At 36.4% G+C, this 20,000-nt stretch overlaps 1 protein-coding gene across 4 annotated transcripts in view; it reads right to left on the reverse strand.

The window, feature by feature from the left end:
* LOC144957991 (cyclic AMP-dependent transcription factor ATF-2-like) overlaps positions 1-20,000 on the reverse strand; it is a 26,775-nt gene that overhangs the window by 5,507 nt on the left and 1,268 nt on the right. For 2 of the 4 annotated variants that reach the window (XM_078889569.1, XM_078889567.1), the window contains exons 2-12: positions 18,250-18,403; positions 15,465-15,570; positions 14,819-14,931; positions 13,727-14,068; positions 11,999-12,087; positions 9,939-10,198; positions 7,448-7,677; positions 4,592-4,884; positions 3,519-3,590; positions 1,329-1,425; positions 613-718 (exon numbers count right to left, since the gene is read on the reverse strand). In XM_078889569.1, coding sequence (XP_078745695.1) covers positions 613-718; positions 1,329-1,425; positions 3,519-3,590; positions 4,592-4,884; positions 7,448-7,677; positions 9,939-10,198; positions 11,999-12,087; positions 13,727-14,068; positions 14,819-14,931; positions 15,465-15,570; positions 18,250-18,297 — 1,756 coding nt within the window. In that variant the 5' untranslated portion in view covers positions 18,298-18,403. Of the gene's footprint in view, positions 1-612; positions 719-1,328; positions 1,426-3,518; positions 3,591-4,591; positions 4,885-7,447; positions 7,678-9,938; positions 10,199-11,998; positions 12,088-13,726; positions 14,069-14,818; positions 14,932-15,464; positions 15,571-18,249; positions 18,429-20,000 lie in introns of all 4 variants that reach the window. The other 2 variants (XM_078889566.1, XM_078889568.1) reach the window with 1 other exon arrangement.

A 20,000-nucleotide genomic window follows, 5' to 3' on the forward strand; every position in this document is an offset into this window, starting at 1 on the left:
CTAAAAATAATACTATTGTTAAAAACAAAGAGTTGAGTGACGTCAACTTCGTTCCTTCTATTTGTTTATCCAATGGAACGACGGTATGGTGTTTGCTTCATATCCAGATGGTAATAAGTTCCAATCCCCCTGACACACTTCGTGGCTTTGAGTGAGTACGTAAATTCATTCCACTGAATTTCCAGCTCACTTAACGAAGCCACTTCACGAATGACGCCAGATTAATCCAAGGCTTCGCTTGGTTGGGACAATAAAACAATATTGATTTTAGTGCGGCTATCCTGGGTTCGAGCCTCGCTCGGCGCACAGTTGAGTCCTTGGAAAAGGCTCTCTACTCACATTCTCTCACCGTACTCGGGTGTAAAATGAGTACATGGCCGTTAACAGCGTTGTCTCTGTCAGAAAAAAATTGTAATATCGCCTAACAGGCGTCATTAACATCCTAAATGTTAAGCATTGCCGTTGGCCAAGGACTCCTTGTAAAGCACTTTGAGCACGTTTAGTGGATATTGAGCTATATATAAAAACACCTCAATTTTTTTTTTTAAGTTATTGATAATGATCTATATCGAAATTTTAAAAAGTCCGAGGAAGGCAGTGAGATTTGTATACCTAGCTGGCCAGAAGATCGCTGTTGCTGAGTGACTGGACAGTCCTTGTGGGCCAGGAGAAGGGTCTTTAGGTGGGCCACTTCGCCCCGCAATAACTTGACATCGTTCTGTAAGGACAATACGAACATTGATTATGTAGTATGAAAAAAATAAAATAATAGAATAGGGGACAAAGTGGCAGAGTGGTTAATTTATTGCATTGTGACCTGGAAGGTCCCGGGTTCGAGCCCTGATTCGGGCACTTTCGTTTTTTTATTCCTTGGGCAAGATTATTTACCCCTCATTTGCTCACTTGGGCAACACGGGTGATTCCTGTTGACACCAGACGGTAAGTGCCTCCCTGCCCACTATGGGACCCCACCCACGATTGGCTTAGAGCCCCATGTCAAATATTTCAAACACATTTAGCCGATATTGAGCTATAGATAGAACGAAGTTGACGTCACTCAGGTCTTTGTTATTCTTTTTTGCAATCCACATTTATGAGTAATTCTCACTATACTGTATTAACCAGACTATAAAAGTTCATGGTTACTTACACACAGTTTTGTGAGTTGGTCCGTTATACTTCCAGATGTTGTGAGCTTCTAAGCCAAGCGAATGCTATCTCTATAAAATCTCAGGTCATTGCAATTTTAGGACATTAAAAAAAAACAAAAAAAAAAACAAAAAAAACCCAAGAAATAACTGAAATCATCCCTGGTTTACAAATCCTACCTGCAGTCTTAGGTTGGTGTTTTGTAACTCGTCTGCTTTCCGCTCCAGGTTCCCTATCCAATGTTTTCGTTTCTGTCGACATCTTGCTGCAGCCGCCCTTTGGAAAAGATTTGGCATGGTAAAAATTATTCTATCTGGCAAAATAATAATTTCATTACTTTACGACACTCTTCTGCTGGAAGTTGTGGACTGTAAAATGTAAAAAACAAGAATTAATAAAACAGCCTCCAAAGAAGAACAAAATACCAAACCACATATCTCTAAATTCATAGCTGCCAACCCACCAAGCTTATTAAGACGGAGTTTTGGTCAGAAAATCGGGGAGATTCATAAATGTATAAATCTACATTTCAAAAGACTGACAGCCCATCAGGTTGTCTCTTGGGCAAGGTATAGTTGAATTAATCCACTCTTAAGCGAAATTACAAAGTAGTCTACACATGCACTTAGAACACAAACAATCTCCATCCATGAATGTCTCTGGCGACTACTAATAAACTAAACATACTTGATATCAAGATACACTATGATGACTTGAAACAGTTTTAGAATGACCAACAATTGAGTTTAAAAGTTTTTTTTAAATGCGGGAGATCGGTGTGATGGGCTGCAGGAGCGCGCGACGAACTAAAAATGCGAGAGTCTCCCGCAATTTCCGGTAGGATTGGTAGCTATGCAAATTCCAAAGTAAGAAATGAGAGAGCAGGCACTGGTATCAGATAAGGATCTAAACAATTGTGTACCTGACAAAGCAAGAAAGAAAAATACAAGAAAACAAAACAAAATCCCGAACACCTTTCTTGCTTTGTCAGGCACCGTTTCATACACGTCTGTTCAGATATTTGTTACAGTGAATGACGTAATCAGTCGGATGGTGAAAAAGTTGGAACTGAGATATTGCCAAGTTTAGTTAGAATTAGAAGGTCAATTTTTATCAAAAATCAGTTCTTGTCATAAATTATTAAATCGACCCTTTTTGTAAATCTTCGGGAAATATCAAAGCTAAAGTTCATTTCTAAAATTTTTTTACAGCTAGTCAAGTTGAAAAATGAAATTTGAGAAAAGTTGCTGGACACCTTTCCCATACATCTGACCATAACTTCATGATCAACCACCCGATTTATTTCAAATAAAGATCAAAATGCTCTCGGGAGCACATTCTTTCAGAAAATGCAAAAAAAAATTGCAATTCCCAAATTTTCACCGTCGACTGATTATGTCATGCACTGACACATTTATCTCCAAATTCTGATCACATTTACAATAAAAAAAACCCAAGTATTTAAACTTGGGCTCATTCCTACATAAAACCCAAAGATTTTTCTTCAACAGAGAGGACATACGAAATACATGTCGTCAATCTAGAATTTAGTCACGTATTTATGTCTTTCTTGATTTTTTTGGGTTATTAGCTGAAGAAGGGTTTTGATCCCAAAACGTTCCTGTATGGTATTTTGTTCTTTTAATTTTTTTTTTAAGTTGTTATATTCATTTTTGATGATTACTTTTTACAGTCCACAGCTTCTAGCAGCCTGGTCTCACGATAAAATCCAACAACACAAAATGACCTAAATAAATCTAGCAACCCACAATACCAGCCAAACAGAGACAGCGCTGTTAATGACAAGAATCTCATTTTAAACATGAATACAGTGAGAGAATGTGAGTAAAGAGCCTTTTCCAAGGACTCAACTATATATGCGCCAAGCGAGGATCGAACCCAGGAGCTTCCGATTCGAGTGAGTGTCATACCACAAGACCACATAGCCGCACCAAAATCAATATTTTGATTCAAGAACTACACGTCTTTATACAAAAGTCTGATACAAAAATTGCCACAAACCACTAAATTATAATTTAAAAAAAACAAAAAAACATACAAAATCTGGATTTTACACAGAGAAAAAGAAATCCCGATTAAAATGGGAATTAGCTTCCCTGCATACCCTCTGTGTGAAAAAAAACTCACTGGTATTCACTTCTAATTCATCAAGGTGAAAAGGAAAATTTAAAAAAAATTTAAATAACGAAAAAAAAACAAAAAAAAAAACAAAACAAAACCCCCCAAAACCCCAGAAAAACAGAAAAAAAAAAATCATAATCAAAATAAAAAGGCAAAAGAGAGCAAAGCCTACAGTAATCGCATTCTGTAAGTGAAAACATAACGGGAATGTTGATATGTCATCTTACCGATTCCTTTCTAAAAATTTCCTTCTCCTTTCTTCTGGATCTTCTAAGTCAGGACTCAATTTCTGTCGTTTACTGAAACAAAAAAAACCCAGAAAGAAAACAAAAGTTATCTACCGTCGGTTAAAAAAACCCAAAATAACTTGAGCATATATATAGCAAAACATCCACTAAACGTGCTCACAGCGCTTTATGAGGGGGTCACTAGCCAACAGCAACACTCAATACACAGGACCAGACATGACACCTTTTAGGGGATATTACAATTTATTTTTTTTCGGACACAGACAATGCTGTGAACGACCAGGTAATTCATTTTACACTTGAGTACGATGATTGAATGTGAATAAAGAGTTTTTCCAAGGACTCAACTAAGCGCTAATCAAAGCGGGACTCAAACCAAGGACCGTTCAATCTGAAGGAAAGTGTCATACCACAAGACCATGTGCCCGTACATAGATACTGAAAAAGGAAAATAGAATAAAAGGAATCATCCATTGCTGATCTAGTCTTGATTATTCTACATTAAAATGGAGGAATCTACTACTACTACTACTACTGCTACTACTACTACTACTACTACTACTACTACTACTACTACTACTATTACTACTACTACTACTACTACTACTACTACTACTACTACTACTACTACTACTACTACTACTACTACTACTAATATTGCTAAAACTACTATTACTAAAACTACTACTACTATGACTGATACTACTACTACTACTAAAACCACTGTTAATACTATTATTACTACTACCACTATTACTACAACTACTACTACTAAAACCACTGCTAATACTATTATTACTACTACTACTACTACAACTACTACTACTAAAACCACTGCTACTACTATTATTACTACTACTACTACTACTACTACTATTGATAAATCTACTACTACTCTCACTACTATTACAACCACTATTATTGCTAAAACTACAACTACTACTACTACTATTACTAAAACCAATGCTACTACTATTACTACTTCTACTCCCCCTACTACTTAGTACTACCACTACGACTACAATTACTATAATACTAAAACTACCACAAACCTCTCAAAGGAGTATTCCGAGGAATCCGACATATTGACCTCTGACCCGGGGGAGTCCACCATCATCATGATAGGAGAAGTGGACGTTTGTGCGATAAACATCTGGGTAAGCTGAGGGGGGTTGCTGGAATTGGTGACCGTAACACCAGCACCAGCACCGCTGGCCGAGACAGAGGCAGGCACAAAGGCAGATGCTGACGGATTGGACAGGATGGTTTGGTCCGACAATGATGACGACGGGGATGAGGCTTTAGCTGAGGGGCTTAGCTGGCTTTGAAGCTGGGCTTTCAGACGCTTTAGGAAAAAGAGGGAAAAAGAAAAAGAAGGTAAAAATAGGAAAAAAAAAAGAAGGTAAAAATAGGAGAAAAAAAAAAGAAGGTAAAAATAGGAGAAAAAAAAAAGAAGGTAAAAATAGGAAAAAAAAAATAAGAAGGTAAAAATAGGAAAAAAAAAAGAAGGTAAAAATAGGAAAAAAAAAAAGAAGGTAAAGATAGGAAGAAAAAAAAAAAAAAGAAGGTAAAAATCGTAGGAGAAACATTGTCATGACGCATATCCCTTTTTACACATGGACTGAGGAGAAAAAAAAAGTTAAAGAATAGAGCTTTTATACAGCGCAATATCCACTAAACATGCTCAAAGCGCTTTACAAGGGGTCTCTGATCCACAGCAACACTTAACATGTAGGAAGGGACATGACGCCTGTTAGGCGATTTTATTATTTTTTTTGGACAGAGACAATGCTGTTAACGGGCAGGTACTCATTTTACACATGAGTACGGTGAGAGAATGTGAGTAAAGAGCTTTTTCCAAGGACTCAACTATGCGCCGAGTGAGGCTCGAACCCAGGACCTTCCGATCCGAAAGCGATTGTCATACCACTAGACCACATAGGCGAGGAGAGGCCACCCGCTTGTGATCAAGAAGAGGAATATTGAGAAAGAAATGAAAGCTAGTGAGTGGATTGTCGGGACAGATGACAAAAATGCAGACATGCCAAATTGAAAACTTCAAATTTAGTAAGTTTATGTCAATTTTTAGTAATTTGTAATAGTAGTAGTAGTAGTAGTAGTAGTAGTAGTAGTAGTAGTAGTAGTAGTAGTATAGTAGTAGTAGTAGTAGTAGTATAGTAGTTGTAGTAGTAGTAGTGTTGTTCTTCTTCTTATCATTATTATTATTATTTTTATTATTATTATTAATATCATTAGTATTACTAAGAATTAAAAATTCGTAATTTTCCATAAAATTTAGTATATGGCCATGAAATTTGTCTAAAATTTGTAAAATAACGAAAAACTCGTAAGATTCAGCATGTATGAAAATGGCCTCCAACCAGGAAAAGATGGCATGAGACCTGTAAATGAGCTCAACAAAAATTAACTGATTCCTACCAGGCTACAGAATTTAAAGGATTTTGAAGTGTTATTTAATTATTGTGAGGGTAAATTGTTGATTTCCACAAAGTTAACTATAGATAGAACGAAGTTGACGTCACTCGGGTCTTTGCTTATTGTTTTTTGCCATCCACATTTATGACTAATTCTCACCTAACTGTATTAACCAGACTATTAAAGGTCAAGGTTACACATAGTTTTGTGTGTTGGTCCGTTATACTTCCAGATGGCAATGTTGAGAGCTTCTTAGCCAAGCGCATTCTATCAATAGTGACTATAATTTTTATCTCACAAAAATTAAGATATTTTAGATTTTTAAGGTAAGGAGACAGCTCTGTTTTGTTTTTGTTTTTTTAATTGGGTGCTGCTGGTATAATCCGGTACGTGTTGAAGTCTGGAAAATTTAGTAATCACTCAAATACCCTACAACTAAAAGATATAATATCAAGGCTAGAATGAGAACATGTCAACCATTCAGACACTGAATTCGCTCAAATTTGCTTGACTTCATTGCAAGGTATTGCGAAGCGAGTGTACTACCAACTGAGCTATCAATGAAAACAAATGAAGAAATGTGCACACGAAATAATAAAAACAAGGGGAAAAGTCTCAGTGGTAGATTAGTAACCAGAAGGAATCGAGTTCGACTCCCAGCAGCACTGTGTGATAATGAGTAAGTCACACCGCTGTAGCTCACTCTACGCGATGCTGCATTGACCCTCGCTGATGCCTGGGTTGTTCCAAGACAAACCTTCCCTTGAAGATTTCCCTAAAGGTGAATTTCCCCTTGGGGATGAATGAGGACAATTTTTTTTAAATTTAAAATTTTTTTTTAAAAATTGAGCTTTATATAGCGCAATATCCACTAAATGTGCTCAAAACGCTTTACAAGGGGTCCCTGATCAACAGCAACATTTAACATGTAGGACGGGACATGACGCCTGTTAGGCGATATTACAATTTTTCGGAGAAAGACAATGCTGTTAACAGCCAGGTACTCCTTTTACACCTGAGTACGGTGAGAGAATGTGCGTGAAGAGCCTTTTCCAAGGACTCAACTATGCGCCGAGCGTGAGGCTCGAACCCAGGACCTTCCGATCCGAAAGCGAGTGTCATACTAGACCACATAGCCGCACAATTCAATTGTGCACCTATGTGGTCTTGTGGTATGACACTTGCCTTCAGATCAGGAGGTCCTGGGTTTAATTCCCGCTCTGAGCAGTGCATTGTTGGGTCTGTGGAAAAGGCTCTTTACTCACATTCCTCTCACCACGCACACTCAGGTATAAAACGAGTACCTGGCCGTTAACAGCATTGTTGCTGTCAAAGAAAAATGTAATCGCCAAACATGCATCGCGTCTCAACCAAAAAAAAAAAAAAAAAAAATTTAAATGCTCAAGTAATTAAATCTAAAAAAAAATTTAAAAATTATTATTATTTTTTTTTTTAATTTTAAATATTTCAACCTGTTTGAGTGTCATAGTAGTTGTGTTGGCCGGGGTAACTCTGGTTTTGGACGGAGCGGGTTGCAAAGAAGGAGCATTCGGAAGAATCTGTTGGGGATGTTGCTGCTGTTTTTGTTGTGGGATAACCAGGGTGGTGACTTGTGGCTTGATGTCGTGGTGCTGCTGAGGTGGTGGTTGTTTTTCGTTGACGATGAGAGGGTTGTTGATCGTAGCTGGTATAGAGATGGGAACTGAAAGGGAGAAAAAAAAAAAAAGAAAAAGATGGGAAAAGGAGGTCAATACAATTAAAGATTAAACGTCAAAATAGGCAGAAGGAGGTCAATACAATTAAAAGATTAAATGTCAAAATAGGCAGAAGGAGGTCAATACAATTAAAAGATTAAATGTCAAAATAGGCAGAAGGAGGTCAATACAATTAAAAGATTAAATGTCAAAATAGGCAGAAGGAGGTCAATACAATTAAAAGATTAAATGTCAAAATAGACAGAAGGAGGTCAATACAATTAAAAGATTAAATGTCAAAATAGGCAGAAGGAGGTCAATACAATTAAAAGATTAAATGTCAAAATGGGCAGAAGGAGGTCAATACAATTAAAAGATTAAATGTCAAAATAGGCAGAAGGAGGTCAATACAATTAAAAGATTAAATGTCAAAATAGGCAGAAGGAGGTCAATACAATTAAAAGATTAAATGTCAAAATAGGCAGAAGGAGGTCAATACAATTAAAAGATTAAATGTCAAAATAGGCAGAAGGAGGTCAATACAATTAAAAGATTAAATGTCAAAATAGACAGAAGGAGGTCAATACAATTAAAAGATTAAATGTCAAAATAGACAGAAGGAGGTCAATACAATTAAAAGATTAAATGTCAAAATGGACAGAAGGAGGTCAATACAATTAAAAGATTAAATGTCAAAATAGACAGAAGGAGGTCAATACAATTAAAAGATTAAATGTCAAAATAGACAGAAGGAGGTCAATACAATTAAAAGATTAAATGTCAAAATAGACAGAAGGAGGTCAATACAATTAAAAGATTAAATGTCAAAATAGACAGAAAGAGGTCAATACAATTAAAAGATTAAATGTCAAAATAGACAGAAAGAGGTCAATACAAATAAAGATTAAATGTCAAAATAGGCAGAAAGAGGTCAATACAAATAAAGATTAAATGTCAAAATGGGCAGAAGGAGGTCAGTTGCTATCAGTCTTCTATTCCCAAAGACATCTTTTCTGAGTTGCTGCCTCTCTGTCTTTGTCTTAGAATGGGATTACTTGGCTGGAAGGGAAACAGTCAAATGAATAGCATTAGTTTTGTGAGGTGACATTTTTTCCCCCCTATTTAAATCATCTCTCTGGTATGTGCTGGAAAAAAAATTAAAATCCATATTAAAAAGCTGTAAGTCTAGAGCCCACGGTAATGTAAAAAAAATAAACCCAAAAACTGGAGCATTTGTCTTCTTCCTCTTCTTCCATTAAGGCCAAAGCTTTAGGCTGAAGATTGTACAGCCGTCATTTCAGTAACAGGGTTTTAGAGGAAAGCAGGGAACGATTTTTTGAAGTCATCAGTCGAAATGGCTTGTTTAGAAGTGGTTGGTAGGGAGCTCCAAAGTCGGATGGTGGTGGGGAAGAAAGAATAAAGATAATGGTTCTTTTATGATTTCTGAAATTTTCCGTTGTTTTTGCACTGTCAAATGTGGAAGATTGACATTACTAAATTCCAGATAGACGACAGAGATAATTATCTCTCTCTCGTCTATCTTGGAATTTAGTAATGTATTTATGTCTTTACTGGTTTTTTTTGTTGTTGGCTGAAGAAGGGTTTTTAGCCTGAACCATTCCTTGTTTGTTATTTTGTTGTTTTTTTTTTTGAAGTTGTTATATTCATTTTTGTTTATTACGATCGTTTCAAGGAGATTAACCCCCCCCCCCCCCGCCCCTCTCACCATGGTGGTAGCACTGAAATTGATGTAGTGGTTGTTGAGAATTTTTGATTTTTTTTCCAAATCCCCCGTCCACTCAGTAGGGATTGAGATGAGATGTCGGGTCTGCTTGATCTACTGGTAAAATAATTTGTGACAGACTTGACATTGTATCAAGAGGGTAGTAAGCAATTGCTACTGTCCATTTGACTCTATAGAAACTGGGATAATAAAAATAATAAATTTGTTTGATTTTCAACTCGAGAAATTTAACCCTCTCCTTACCAACCATAGGAAAATCGTCACATTCGTTACAATGTAACCGACAATTTTCTCATTCTGATTCCTCGTGTACACCACAACATTTAAAGAAATGCCTTGATGACAGCTATAAATACTAAACACTGTGTTGTAGAGTTCAATTGGTACTTTTTTGTTTGAGTAAAAAAGCATATTTTTGTGCTGGGTGAGTGTGAATTTTCGAGGGAAATTCTAAAAATAGCTGGTAAGGAGAGAGTTAAACAGATATCAACGAGATGCAAAATCGAAATCAACCGACCGACCGACCTGTCTGCCCATTGGGTAGCTGCAACAAAACTTGCATGGTACACTGCTGAGCCTCCTCCACCAATTCCTCTTTGATCATCGGTGCTGCTGCTGCTGCTGGTGTTGTTATCGCCACAGACGTAGTCGAAGCCTTGCCATCAGTTACTCTGATGACTTTTTCCAGGGTTGACGACGGTTGTGGCTGGTGGCGATGGCCCAGGTTGCTGGTGGTGCTGATGACAGTCGTGGTGGAGTGTGGAGAGGTGATGGATTGAGGATGTCTGGAACGTTCGTGGAAATAATCATAATTGTTATGGTGTATTGTTATTATTGAGTTATTGCCCTTTGCAATAACTAATAATTTACTTCCATGAATAATACACTTAATTACATTTAGTTATTTCTAAATAATGTCACAATTGAATATATTAATAGAATACGTTATATTCGTATCATTAGTTAACTACACTTGTGCATTGACGTTATATAACATAACGTATATTTCTGTTTATGTATATTTCTATACTGCATGTTTAATATTACTAAGTCTGTGATATATTATGATTTAAAGAACTTGAATATATAATTACTTGATGATTGGCAACCAAGGAGCGTCTTCCCTGTCAGTTATTTTATGTACTGCGGTTGGTACATAACAATAATAATAATAAATGGCATTTATATCGAAGTGCTTTACAGTGATACAAAACAAAACATATCACAGTAAGACAGGTTTGATAGAAAAGTGATACGAATTCAATTTAACAATAATAATATTATTATCATTTTTTTTTCATGGTTAACATATTTGCCAACCAATATAAAACCATTCAAAAAACGTTTGGAATTTAGTAATGTATTTATGTCTTTATTGGGTTTTTTTTTGTTGTTAGATGAAGAAGGGTTTTGAGCCCGAAGCGTTCCGTGTTTGGTACTTTGTTCTTTTTTTGAAGATGTTCTATTCATTTTTGTTCATGACTCTTTACAGTCCACAGATTCTAGCAGTCTAGTATCATAACATTTCATAAAACATTTGGGTGTTTCGGGTACAAACCCTTCGTCAGCACAAATAAAACAAAAATAACCACTGTTTTGTTCCCATACGAAGCCTCTCCATTTTCACTCTTTCATTAGTATTTTACGATCACCGGCTTCAGGCAGCCCTACCGTTATATACAACATTTGGGCAGATTTTCTCACATTTTTCCTCAAAAATCATATTTTCTAAACTAGACTATCACAAGTTCACACTAAAAAATCACTAAACTTATACAAAGCTGCCGACTTAATATTTCAAAATTCGTCGTTTCCAAGGAAAAAAAAAAAAAAAAGAAAGAAAAATTCATTTAAAATAGCTCTGTAGCTGGAGACAAAAATTCGTATTTCTAAGGATTGTTTCGTGGTACTGGACAGGTCTGACTTATGGAGATACTGAAGCCAGGAAAGCCTGAAATTGATGTGTGACTTTCACCAGTCTTGATACACAGGTTCACATTTAGGTAGAAACTAGAAAAGAAAGATGTCAACAACAAAAAAAATGGTTCATCTTTCATCGGAAGTGTCAAACCATTCTTCTCTCGGACTGGATACACATCTCGAGTAATTGATATTCTAGTTTCAGAGTGATGTCCATTCTAAATATGTGCTGGTCGTCAATAAAGATCATCCATCATCCCTCTATTACGTCCCGTAATCCTAATATCGGCCTATACATCTTACTGCTGAAATAGTTATGCCACCATTATATTATTATGAATTATATGAATCTTGAGAATTTATATCAATATCCTCTCGACCTGTTCAAAGCACTCTACAAGGAGCCCTCAGCCAACTGTAGCACATAACAACTAAGACATGTAGGACAAGACATGACGCCTGTTAGGCGATATAGCAATTTTTCTAACAAAGACAAAGCTGTTAACGACCATTTATTCATTCTACACCTGAGTACGGTGAGAGAATGTGAGCAAAGAACCTTTCCCAAGTACTCAACTATGCGCCACTCAGAGCGGGACTTAAACCCAGGACCTTCAGATCCGAAGGTGCGAATCATACACATCGCCGCAAGTTGTCAAACCCACCCTAAAAATGTACTTTCATCATCCTCCTCCAGGTTACCAGTGTTGTTGGGGAGGTCGAGTGGAACGTCAGTGCTTGTACTGTCCGCCACCTGGAAATAGGACAAGAAAACAGTAGAATCCAATTCAATTTTTTAATATTTTTTTCCGTGTATGTGTGTGTTTGTGTATGAGTGTGCTTTTTGTTTGTGTGTGTGTGTGTGTGTGTGTGTGAGAGTGTAAAAATAACCAAAAAAAAAAAAAAACAAAAAAAACCCACAAACAAATAAAAAATACCCCAAAACTTGAGATTTTCTATAGCACAAAATCTACTGAACATGCTCAAAGCACTTTACAGGAGAAGGAACTTCATACTTTTTATTTTTAAAATTTATTAATTAAAATACAAATTAAATAAGATTTCCCTCAAATTTCCCCAACCCCCCCCCCCCCCCCCCAAAAAAAAAAAAAAAGCAGAGCATTTATATAATGCAATATCAACTTTTGCAAGGGGACATGATGCCTGTTAGGCGATTTTTTCTTTTTTCCGAACAGAAACAACACTATTAAGGGCCATATACTCATTTTATACTTGAGTACACAGAGAGAGAGAGAGAGAGAGAGAGAGAGAGAGAGAGAGAGAGAGAGAGAGAGAGAGAGAGAGAGAGAGAGAGAGAGAGAGAGAAAGAGTGTGTGTCAGTAAATGGCCTTTTCTAATGACTCAACCATGCACTGCTCGTAAGAGTGTGACTCCATCCCATGATCTTCCAATCCAAAGGCGAGTGCCATACCACTAGACCACACAGCTGCACGACTGGGAAAAGTTTTCACTATGGTCTGTCTCTTTGTTTGTTTTTAAGGGTTTTACGGCGCTTGCAACACATTTAGGTCATATCAGCGCCAGTAAAAAGGAAGAAAATGGGATAGTAAAAAGTTCTCGAATTAAAATAAAAGCACCCAATAAAAAGTAAGACAAAGGGGAACTGGGAACAAATAGGGATCAGATGTAGATTCCAAGAGCATATCACCAATGTACTTAGTTTGAGACCACCTATAAGTCTCATACAGACACAAGCACAAAATCCAACAGAGAGGAATACACTCAAATGCTTACATTATACATTCAAAATAACAAATATAATATAACATAACAGAGAGATGATTTACAAGGGAAAAAAAATTTCGTCTCCAAAAACAATAACTTTGCATTTGACTGTTTCCCTCCCAGCCAGGACAAAACCAAGTAATCTCATTCCAAGACAAAGACAGGAAGCATGTTGGAAAACAGATATAAGGAGATAGAAGACACAGTGGGAGACCAGGAACCCCACCCAGTGGTCTATCTCTGGACAAAGGCCTAAATAGCCCTGTTATCAGCTGCAGAGCAGTGCTGCAAAGTGAGATATAGGAGCTGAATTTCTTCTCCCAAGAGAAAAAAAAAACAAAACAATGCAGAATATGAGGCTTGAACCCAGGTCCTCCAGGATCTGCATTGCCCACTCTCCACCCCTTTCTATCTACAAAAAAAAAACAACAAAAAAACTTGAGCTTTTAAAAAGCACAATATCCACTATACGTGCACAACGTGTTTTACACCTGAGTACGGAGAGAGAATGTGAATAAAGAGCCTTTTCCAAGGACTTAACTATGCGACGAGCAAGGCTCGAACCCAGCACCTTCCAATCCGAAAGCGAGTGTTATAACACTAGACCAAATAGCCGCACAATCTATCAACGATCATTACTTGCTTACCTGAGACGTGAGCTCACTGTGTTTACTCCTGGTCACAGTAAGAGCTGAGGGTAACGAGGAATTCAAAGAAATGTTTTTGTTGGACAGATTCAACCCAATGGATTTCACGCCTTCCGTGCTGGAACTTCTCTTTTTCCCCGAAGACGACGACGACGAGTCTTGAGCTGCCAGGGGACTGGGCTTAAGTTTGTTGTCGGCCGAACTCTTCAGTCTGTCCACAGCCAAGGGGAAGAGACTCGTACTTCCTGTTGTGCCGGAGGTGGATACATGGCGGGTAGTATCGGTCATAATAAGGGTTGGGGTATTCAACTCGTTGGTTTGGGGACCTGGGAGAGGCGCCACCTGAAAAAAAAAATTTAAAAAAAAAATAAACAAATAAATTCTAAAAAGCAATAAATTGAAACTAAAGTGATAAATTCTATTTCACAGTGCTGATAATAATAATATATACTTTATTCATTAAAAAAAATGGAAATTCGTTTACAAAAGTGACAAAAGTGAAAGACGAAAATTTAAAATGATTGCCTTTAAATTCAAGCCCTATTTTCACTGCACTAACCCCCATTTTTTAAAGAAATTAAGATGATAGACTATCATTTACACTCTAGCTAACTACTGATAAATGGGAAACTGCATCTATTTGTTCCACCACACACCCAAGTTTTTCACTACCAGTGATTTTGATTGGGGGAAATGTAAATTTTTAAAAGGAAGAAATTCCTCCTCTTGAGTCCAAAATCGTGAATTTCAGGAAAACCCAGACCTGCCAACCCTTTATATTCCAAATGTGGAATCAGAACATAAAAAAATAGGAAATTGAGACAAAAAAATAGAAAATTGAGACAGAGAATAGGAAATTGGGACAAAGAATAGGAAATTGAGACAGAGAATAGGAAAATGGGGCAAAGAATAGGAAATTGAGACAAAAAATAGGAAATTGAGACAAAGAATAGGAATTTGAGACAAAAAATAGGAGATTGAGACAAAAAAATAGGAATATTTTAACAATGGTCAGCTTTGACTTTGACTGGAAAAATGGCAACCAATTTCCCTAAATAAAAAAGGAGTTTTAAAATCCATTTGTCAACTCACATCGGAATCCAGTGCTTTTTTGTAGGCATCGTCGAACGGATTCTTGGAGAGTTCTTGGAACAAACCGATTTCCTCGAAGTTCTTCAAGATCTTAGTGGGTGTCGGAGTTTGATCTGCAAAACAAATTAAAAAAAGAAAGTCACGTGACCCAAGGAGCCGGAGTTTGTCCTGGTTTCTATAGCGTGGAACAGACAATTAAAATATCTTTGGACCCTAGTGTATCACGCCAATGTGCGGCTATGTGGTCTTGTGGTATGACAATCGCTTTTGGATCGGAAGGTCCTGGGTTTGAGCCTCACTCAGTGCATAGTTGAAATTGAGACAAAAAGTTGAGTCCTTGGAAAAGGCTCTTTACTCACATTCTCTCACCGTACTCAGGTGTAAAATGAGTACCTGGCCTTTAACAGCCTTATCTCTTTCCGAAAAAATTGTAATATCGCCTATCGATGTTAAGTGTTGCTGATGGCCAAGGACTCTTTGTAAAGCACTTTGAGCACTTTTAGTTGATATTGCACTATATAAAAGCTTGTTTTTTTTAAATCACAAAGTACTCTCTGCCAGATCTAACAGATCAAGCTACCTAATATCTAACAGGTCTTCTGTGGTTTCTGTTGATACTGATGAGAGTGGGATCAAGCCAACTTACCCACAAAGGGATGTGCTGGTGAGCTGCTAGTCTTCTCTGTGTTGAGGGCCAGGGACATTTCATGAGTCTTTGAATGGACGTTGAGGTGGTCCTCATTTGTAAAGCGCTGTGATTTAGTGAAAGGGAGGGGGGATAAAATGAATCCAACCTTGATAATAATAATAATAATAATAATAATAATAATAATAATAATAATAATAATATAATAATAATAATAATAATAATAATGATAATAATAATAAATAATTTAAAAAATAATGATAATAATAATAATAATAATAATAATAATAATAATAATAATAATAATAATAATAATAAATAATTTAAAAAATAATGATGATAATAATAATAATAATAATAATAATAATAATAATAATAATAATAATAATAATGATGATGATGATGATGAAGATGAATAATAATAATAATAATAATAATAATAATAATAATAATAATAATAATAATAACAATAATAATAATAATAATAATAATAATAATAATAATAATAATAATAATAATAATAATTAACAATGGTATTTGTATGGAGTGCCCTACCCCAATGTCATCAGGCTCTAGGCACTTTACATTCTTAAACTTAAATTAAGTAAAGAGATACAACGAAAAATAAAAAACACAGCTCCAATTCAAGTCTTGCTTATGGTATGACATTCGACTACAGATCAAAAGGTCCTGGATTCGAGTCCACTCTGAGTGGCGTATAGTTCAGCTCTGGAATAAAGCTTTTTACTCAAATTCTCTAACCATACACAATGTCAAATGAGCACCTGACCATTAACAGCATTGTCTCTGTCCGAACCCCCCCCCCCCCCCAAAAAAAAAACATGTAAATATCGCCTAACAGGTGTCAAGTCTCATCCTATATGTTAAGTGTTGCTGTTGATTAATGACCTCTTGCAAAGCACCTTGAGCACTTTTAGTGGATATTGCGCTAGCTAATGATCTAGATTTTTCGTTTGGTTGTTTTGTCTTTTTCTCTCTCTTTGACGTTGTTATTGTTTCATCTTTACTCTTAAAATACGAGTCAAAATATCGGTTGGATTTTTCCTCAATTTTGAATATTTTTAAAATGTCGTCTTACAAAATATCAAAGTGAAAATAATCCGATGTGGTGGTGAGTTGGGAAAATTGGTTTGTCACATTTTCTAGGGAATGTCTCATCACGTTTTCTAGGGAATGTCTCGTCACGTTTTCTAGGGAATGTCTCGTCACGTTTTCTAGGGAATGTCTCGTCACGTTTTCTAGGGAATGTCTCGTCACGTTTTCTAGGGAATGTCTCGTCACGTTTTCTAGGGAGTGTCTCTTTGAAATGCATGACCCGTCAAGCTAAACTAGATCAGACCTGCCAAAAATTAGAGAAATTCGTAAAATTACAAAATTTCAGCTCCAATTTCTGAAGTTCATGTGCATCTCCTCTCTAAGTCATCAAAACTTATTTGCTTCATTGTTTGATCTCACATGACAAAATTTAAAGGATTTTTGAAGTATTATTTAAATTGTTGATTTATATAATTAACTAGAGCGACTACAATTTCTATCTCACAAAAACTACAAATTAAAAAACTTTTCCAGTCCCGAAGCAGGTCTGAAACTCGGAGTCGTTAAATATGGCAGAAAATGTTGACATCACATTTTTTACACTTCCGGTTGCAAAATCCTTGGAAGTGTATATCATGTAACCAGCCCACCAGAGTACTAATTATGAAAAGCTTACATATTGAATCATAAGGAGACATAACTATTTTACTAGTACTACAGTATATAACAGGCATGCCAATTCAGGAGGGAAAAATTTAAGTTTTATGTTTTTAAGGGTTTTACGGCGCTTGCAACACATTTAGGTCATATCAGCGCCAGTAAAAAGGAAGAAACTGGGGTAGTAAAAAGTTCTAGAATAACAGTTAAAAAGCACCCAAGAGAAAGTAAGACATAGGGGAACTGGGAACAAATAGGGATCAGATGTAGATTCCAAGAGCATACCACCAATGTACTTAGTTTGAGACCACCTATAAGTCTCATCCGGACTCAAGCACAAAATCCAACAAAGAGGAATACACTCAAATGCTTACATTATACATTCAAAATAAATATACTAATACATAACAGAGAGATAATTTACAAGGAAAAAAGTATCATCTCCCAAAACAATAACTATGCATTTGACTGTTTTCTTATAAGCCAGGACTCCAACCAGGGCGAAACCAAGTTATCTCATTCCAAGACAAAGACAGATAGCAAGTTGGAAAACAGATACAGGGGGGTAGAAGACACAGTAAGTACCTCCCTGCCCACTATGGGAGGTCAGGAACCCCACCCAGGAGGGAAAAATTAACTGAACTTTTATGTAAATACATAGACTAACTCCTTTCTGAAAAAGAGCGAGGATGGATGATCTTTATTGACGACCAGTATTTACTTAGACCAGACTTGAAACTCTGAAACCAGAAGATGGATTAAAACAAACAAGGTTTGTACCCAGTCCTCTGGAAAAGAGTTGTTTTACACTTCCGATGAAGTTGGAACCAGTTTTTATGACATCACATTGCGGCTATGTGGTCTTGTGGTATGACACCCGCTTTCGGATCGGAAGGTCCTGGGTTCGAGCCTCGCTCGGCGCATAGTTGAGTCCTTGGAGAAGGCTCTTTACTCGAATTCTCTCACCGTACTCAGGTGTAAAATGAGTACCTGGCCATTAACAGAGTTGTCTCTGTTCGAAAAAATTGTAATATCGCCAAACAGGCATCATGTCCCGTCCTTTTGAACTTACCTTTCCACACTTGGGAATGGGACACAAAAAAGGCATGTCACCTTCCATGGTGACCTTGAGGATTGCCTTGATCTACTCCACGTCACCTCTTGCTTTTCACACTGTGATACACGCCGATACAACACGCCTTCACTTCAGATACAACACGCCTTCACTGCAACAGGATTATTATGGTAAGTCTATATAATGAAAGAAAAAGACAAAATTAAAGAGAGGCTAAAACTAAAAATGCACTAATTACTAAAACCTAAAACTCATATCCAATAGAGAGAGAGAGAGGGAGAGAGAGAGAGAGAAAGAGAGAGGGGAGAGAGAGAGAGAGCGAGAGAGAGAGAAAGAGAGAGAGAGAGAGCGAGAGAGAGAGGGAGAGAGAGGGAGAGAGAGAGAGAGAGAGAGAGAGAGAGAGAGAGAGAGAGAGAGAGAGAGAGAGTGAAGATTTAAAAGAAAACAAGGGGTGGGGGGGGGGGGGACATTTATCATTTTTAGAAAGAAGACAAAAGACCAAAATTATTTTTTTTTAAGTGGTGGAGCCCAGATTCGAACGCAATGTTAACAAGCCTTTTATCTAACTTCTAAGACAGACGACTTACCCATTCAGTCACGAAATCCCCATGAATGTTGACACATATTGTATATATATATAGTAACCTACTATCTATCAATTGACATAATTGACATATTGTTTGGGTAAATTTATACTTTTATTGATATTTTATTAATTATTAACTTTATTTATTTCTGTGTGCATTACGAAAGTTTCCACATTATGGAAAGTGAATAGAGTTTTAAAAAAGCGTCTGTGTATAACCAATGGCGATTATAGTAATTATAGTATAGACAGACACTGGACTTTAACTTTAATCGTCCATCTTTATTATTGACGAATAATGACAGCGTTCCCGATTTATGCCAGATGCTGTTTTTTTGAGGCATCAGCGAGTATGAGAATCCCACAGATTCTCTCTTTAAAATTGACTAAAATTAAAATTATTAAAATTAAAATTAAAATGTTCAACAGAAACATAACAATAACTCTTGAAAAGTTTGTCGTACTACTTAAAGACCAGGGAGACGAATTAGGTATTTATATTTATAAGTTAAGACATTAAATATTAATATAAAACTAAATGTTATTTCATGGCACATCCACCTGGCTGGGTCAAATGAAGATGTTTTGAGTTTGAAAATTGTCAAAATAATATCAAAATCAAAGTCAAGTACCACCCTACGAATAAGTTTTAAAAAGGGAATAGCCCAGGCCCAGCCCAGAGTAGCCAAAGTCAAAGCCCAAAGCAGAAGCATTTTTTAACGAAGTGGTTATTCAGAGTCGACTCTGGATAACTGTAGGCAGTTATTCAGAGTCGACTCTGGATAACTGTAGATGGTTATTCAGAGTCGACCCTGGATAACCATGTGTACAGATATTTAGAGCCGAGTAGCCTATTGAATTATCGAGTTGAGTTCTTGCGAGATGAGTTTCTTTCAATTTGATACCAGTTTACTACGGTTATTTTGTGACTTTGGCAATTTTAGTGCCAAATTCTTAAAACGGCGATTTTTCAACTTCAGTTGCTTATAAATAAGAATCTTTAATCAATAGCAAAACATATTCCATCAACAAAGCAAATTTAAATTAGCTTATAAACAATCATTTCTTAAATCGATCAGCCTAACTTATTATCTCTCTATTACCAAATGATATCTATAAACATAATATGAAGATAGAAGGGTGGCTGAGAGAGAGAGAATTA

This window comes from Berghia stephanieae, chromosome 12, assembly GCF_034508935.2.
Source record: "Berghia stephanieae isolate SIO BIC M18660-M18661 chromosome 12, UCSD_Bste_1.3, whole genome shotgun sequence".
In the NCBI taxonomy this organism is placed as follows: Eukaryota; Metazoa; Mollusca; class Gastropoda; order Nudibranchia; family Aeolidiidae; genus Berghia; species Berghia stephanieae.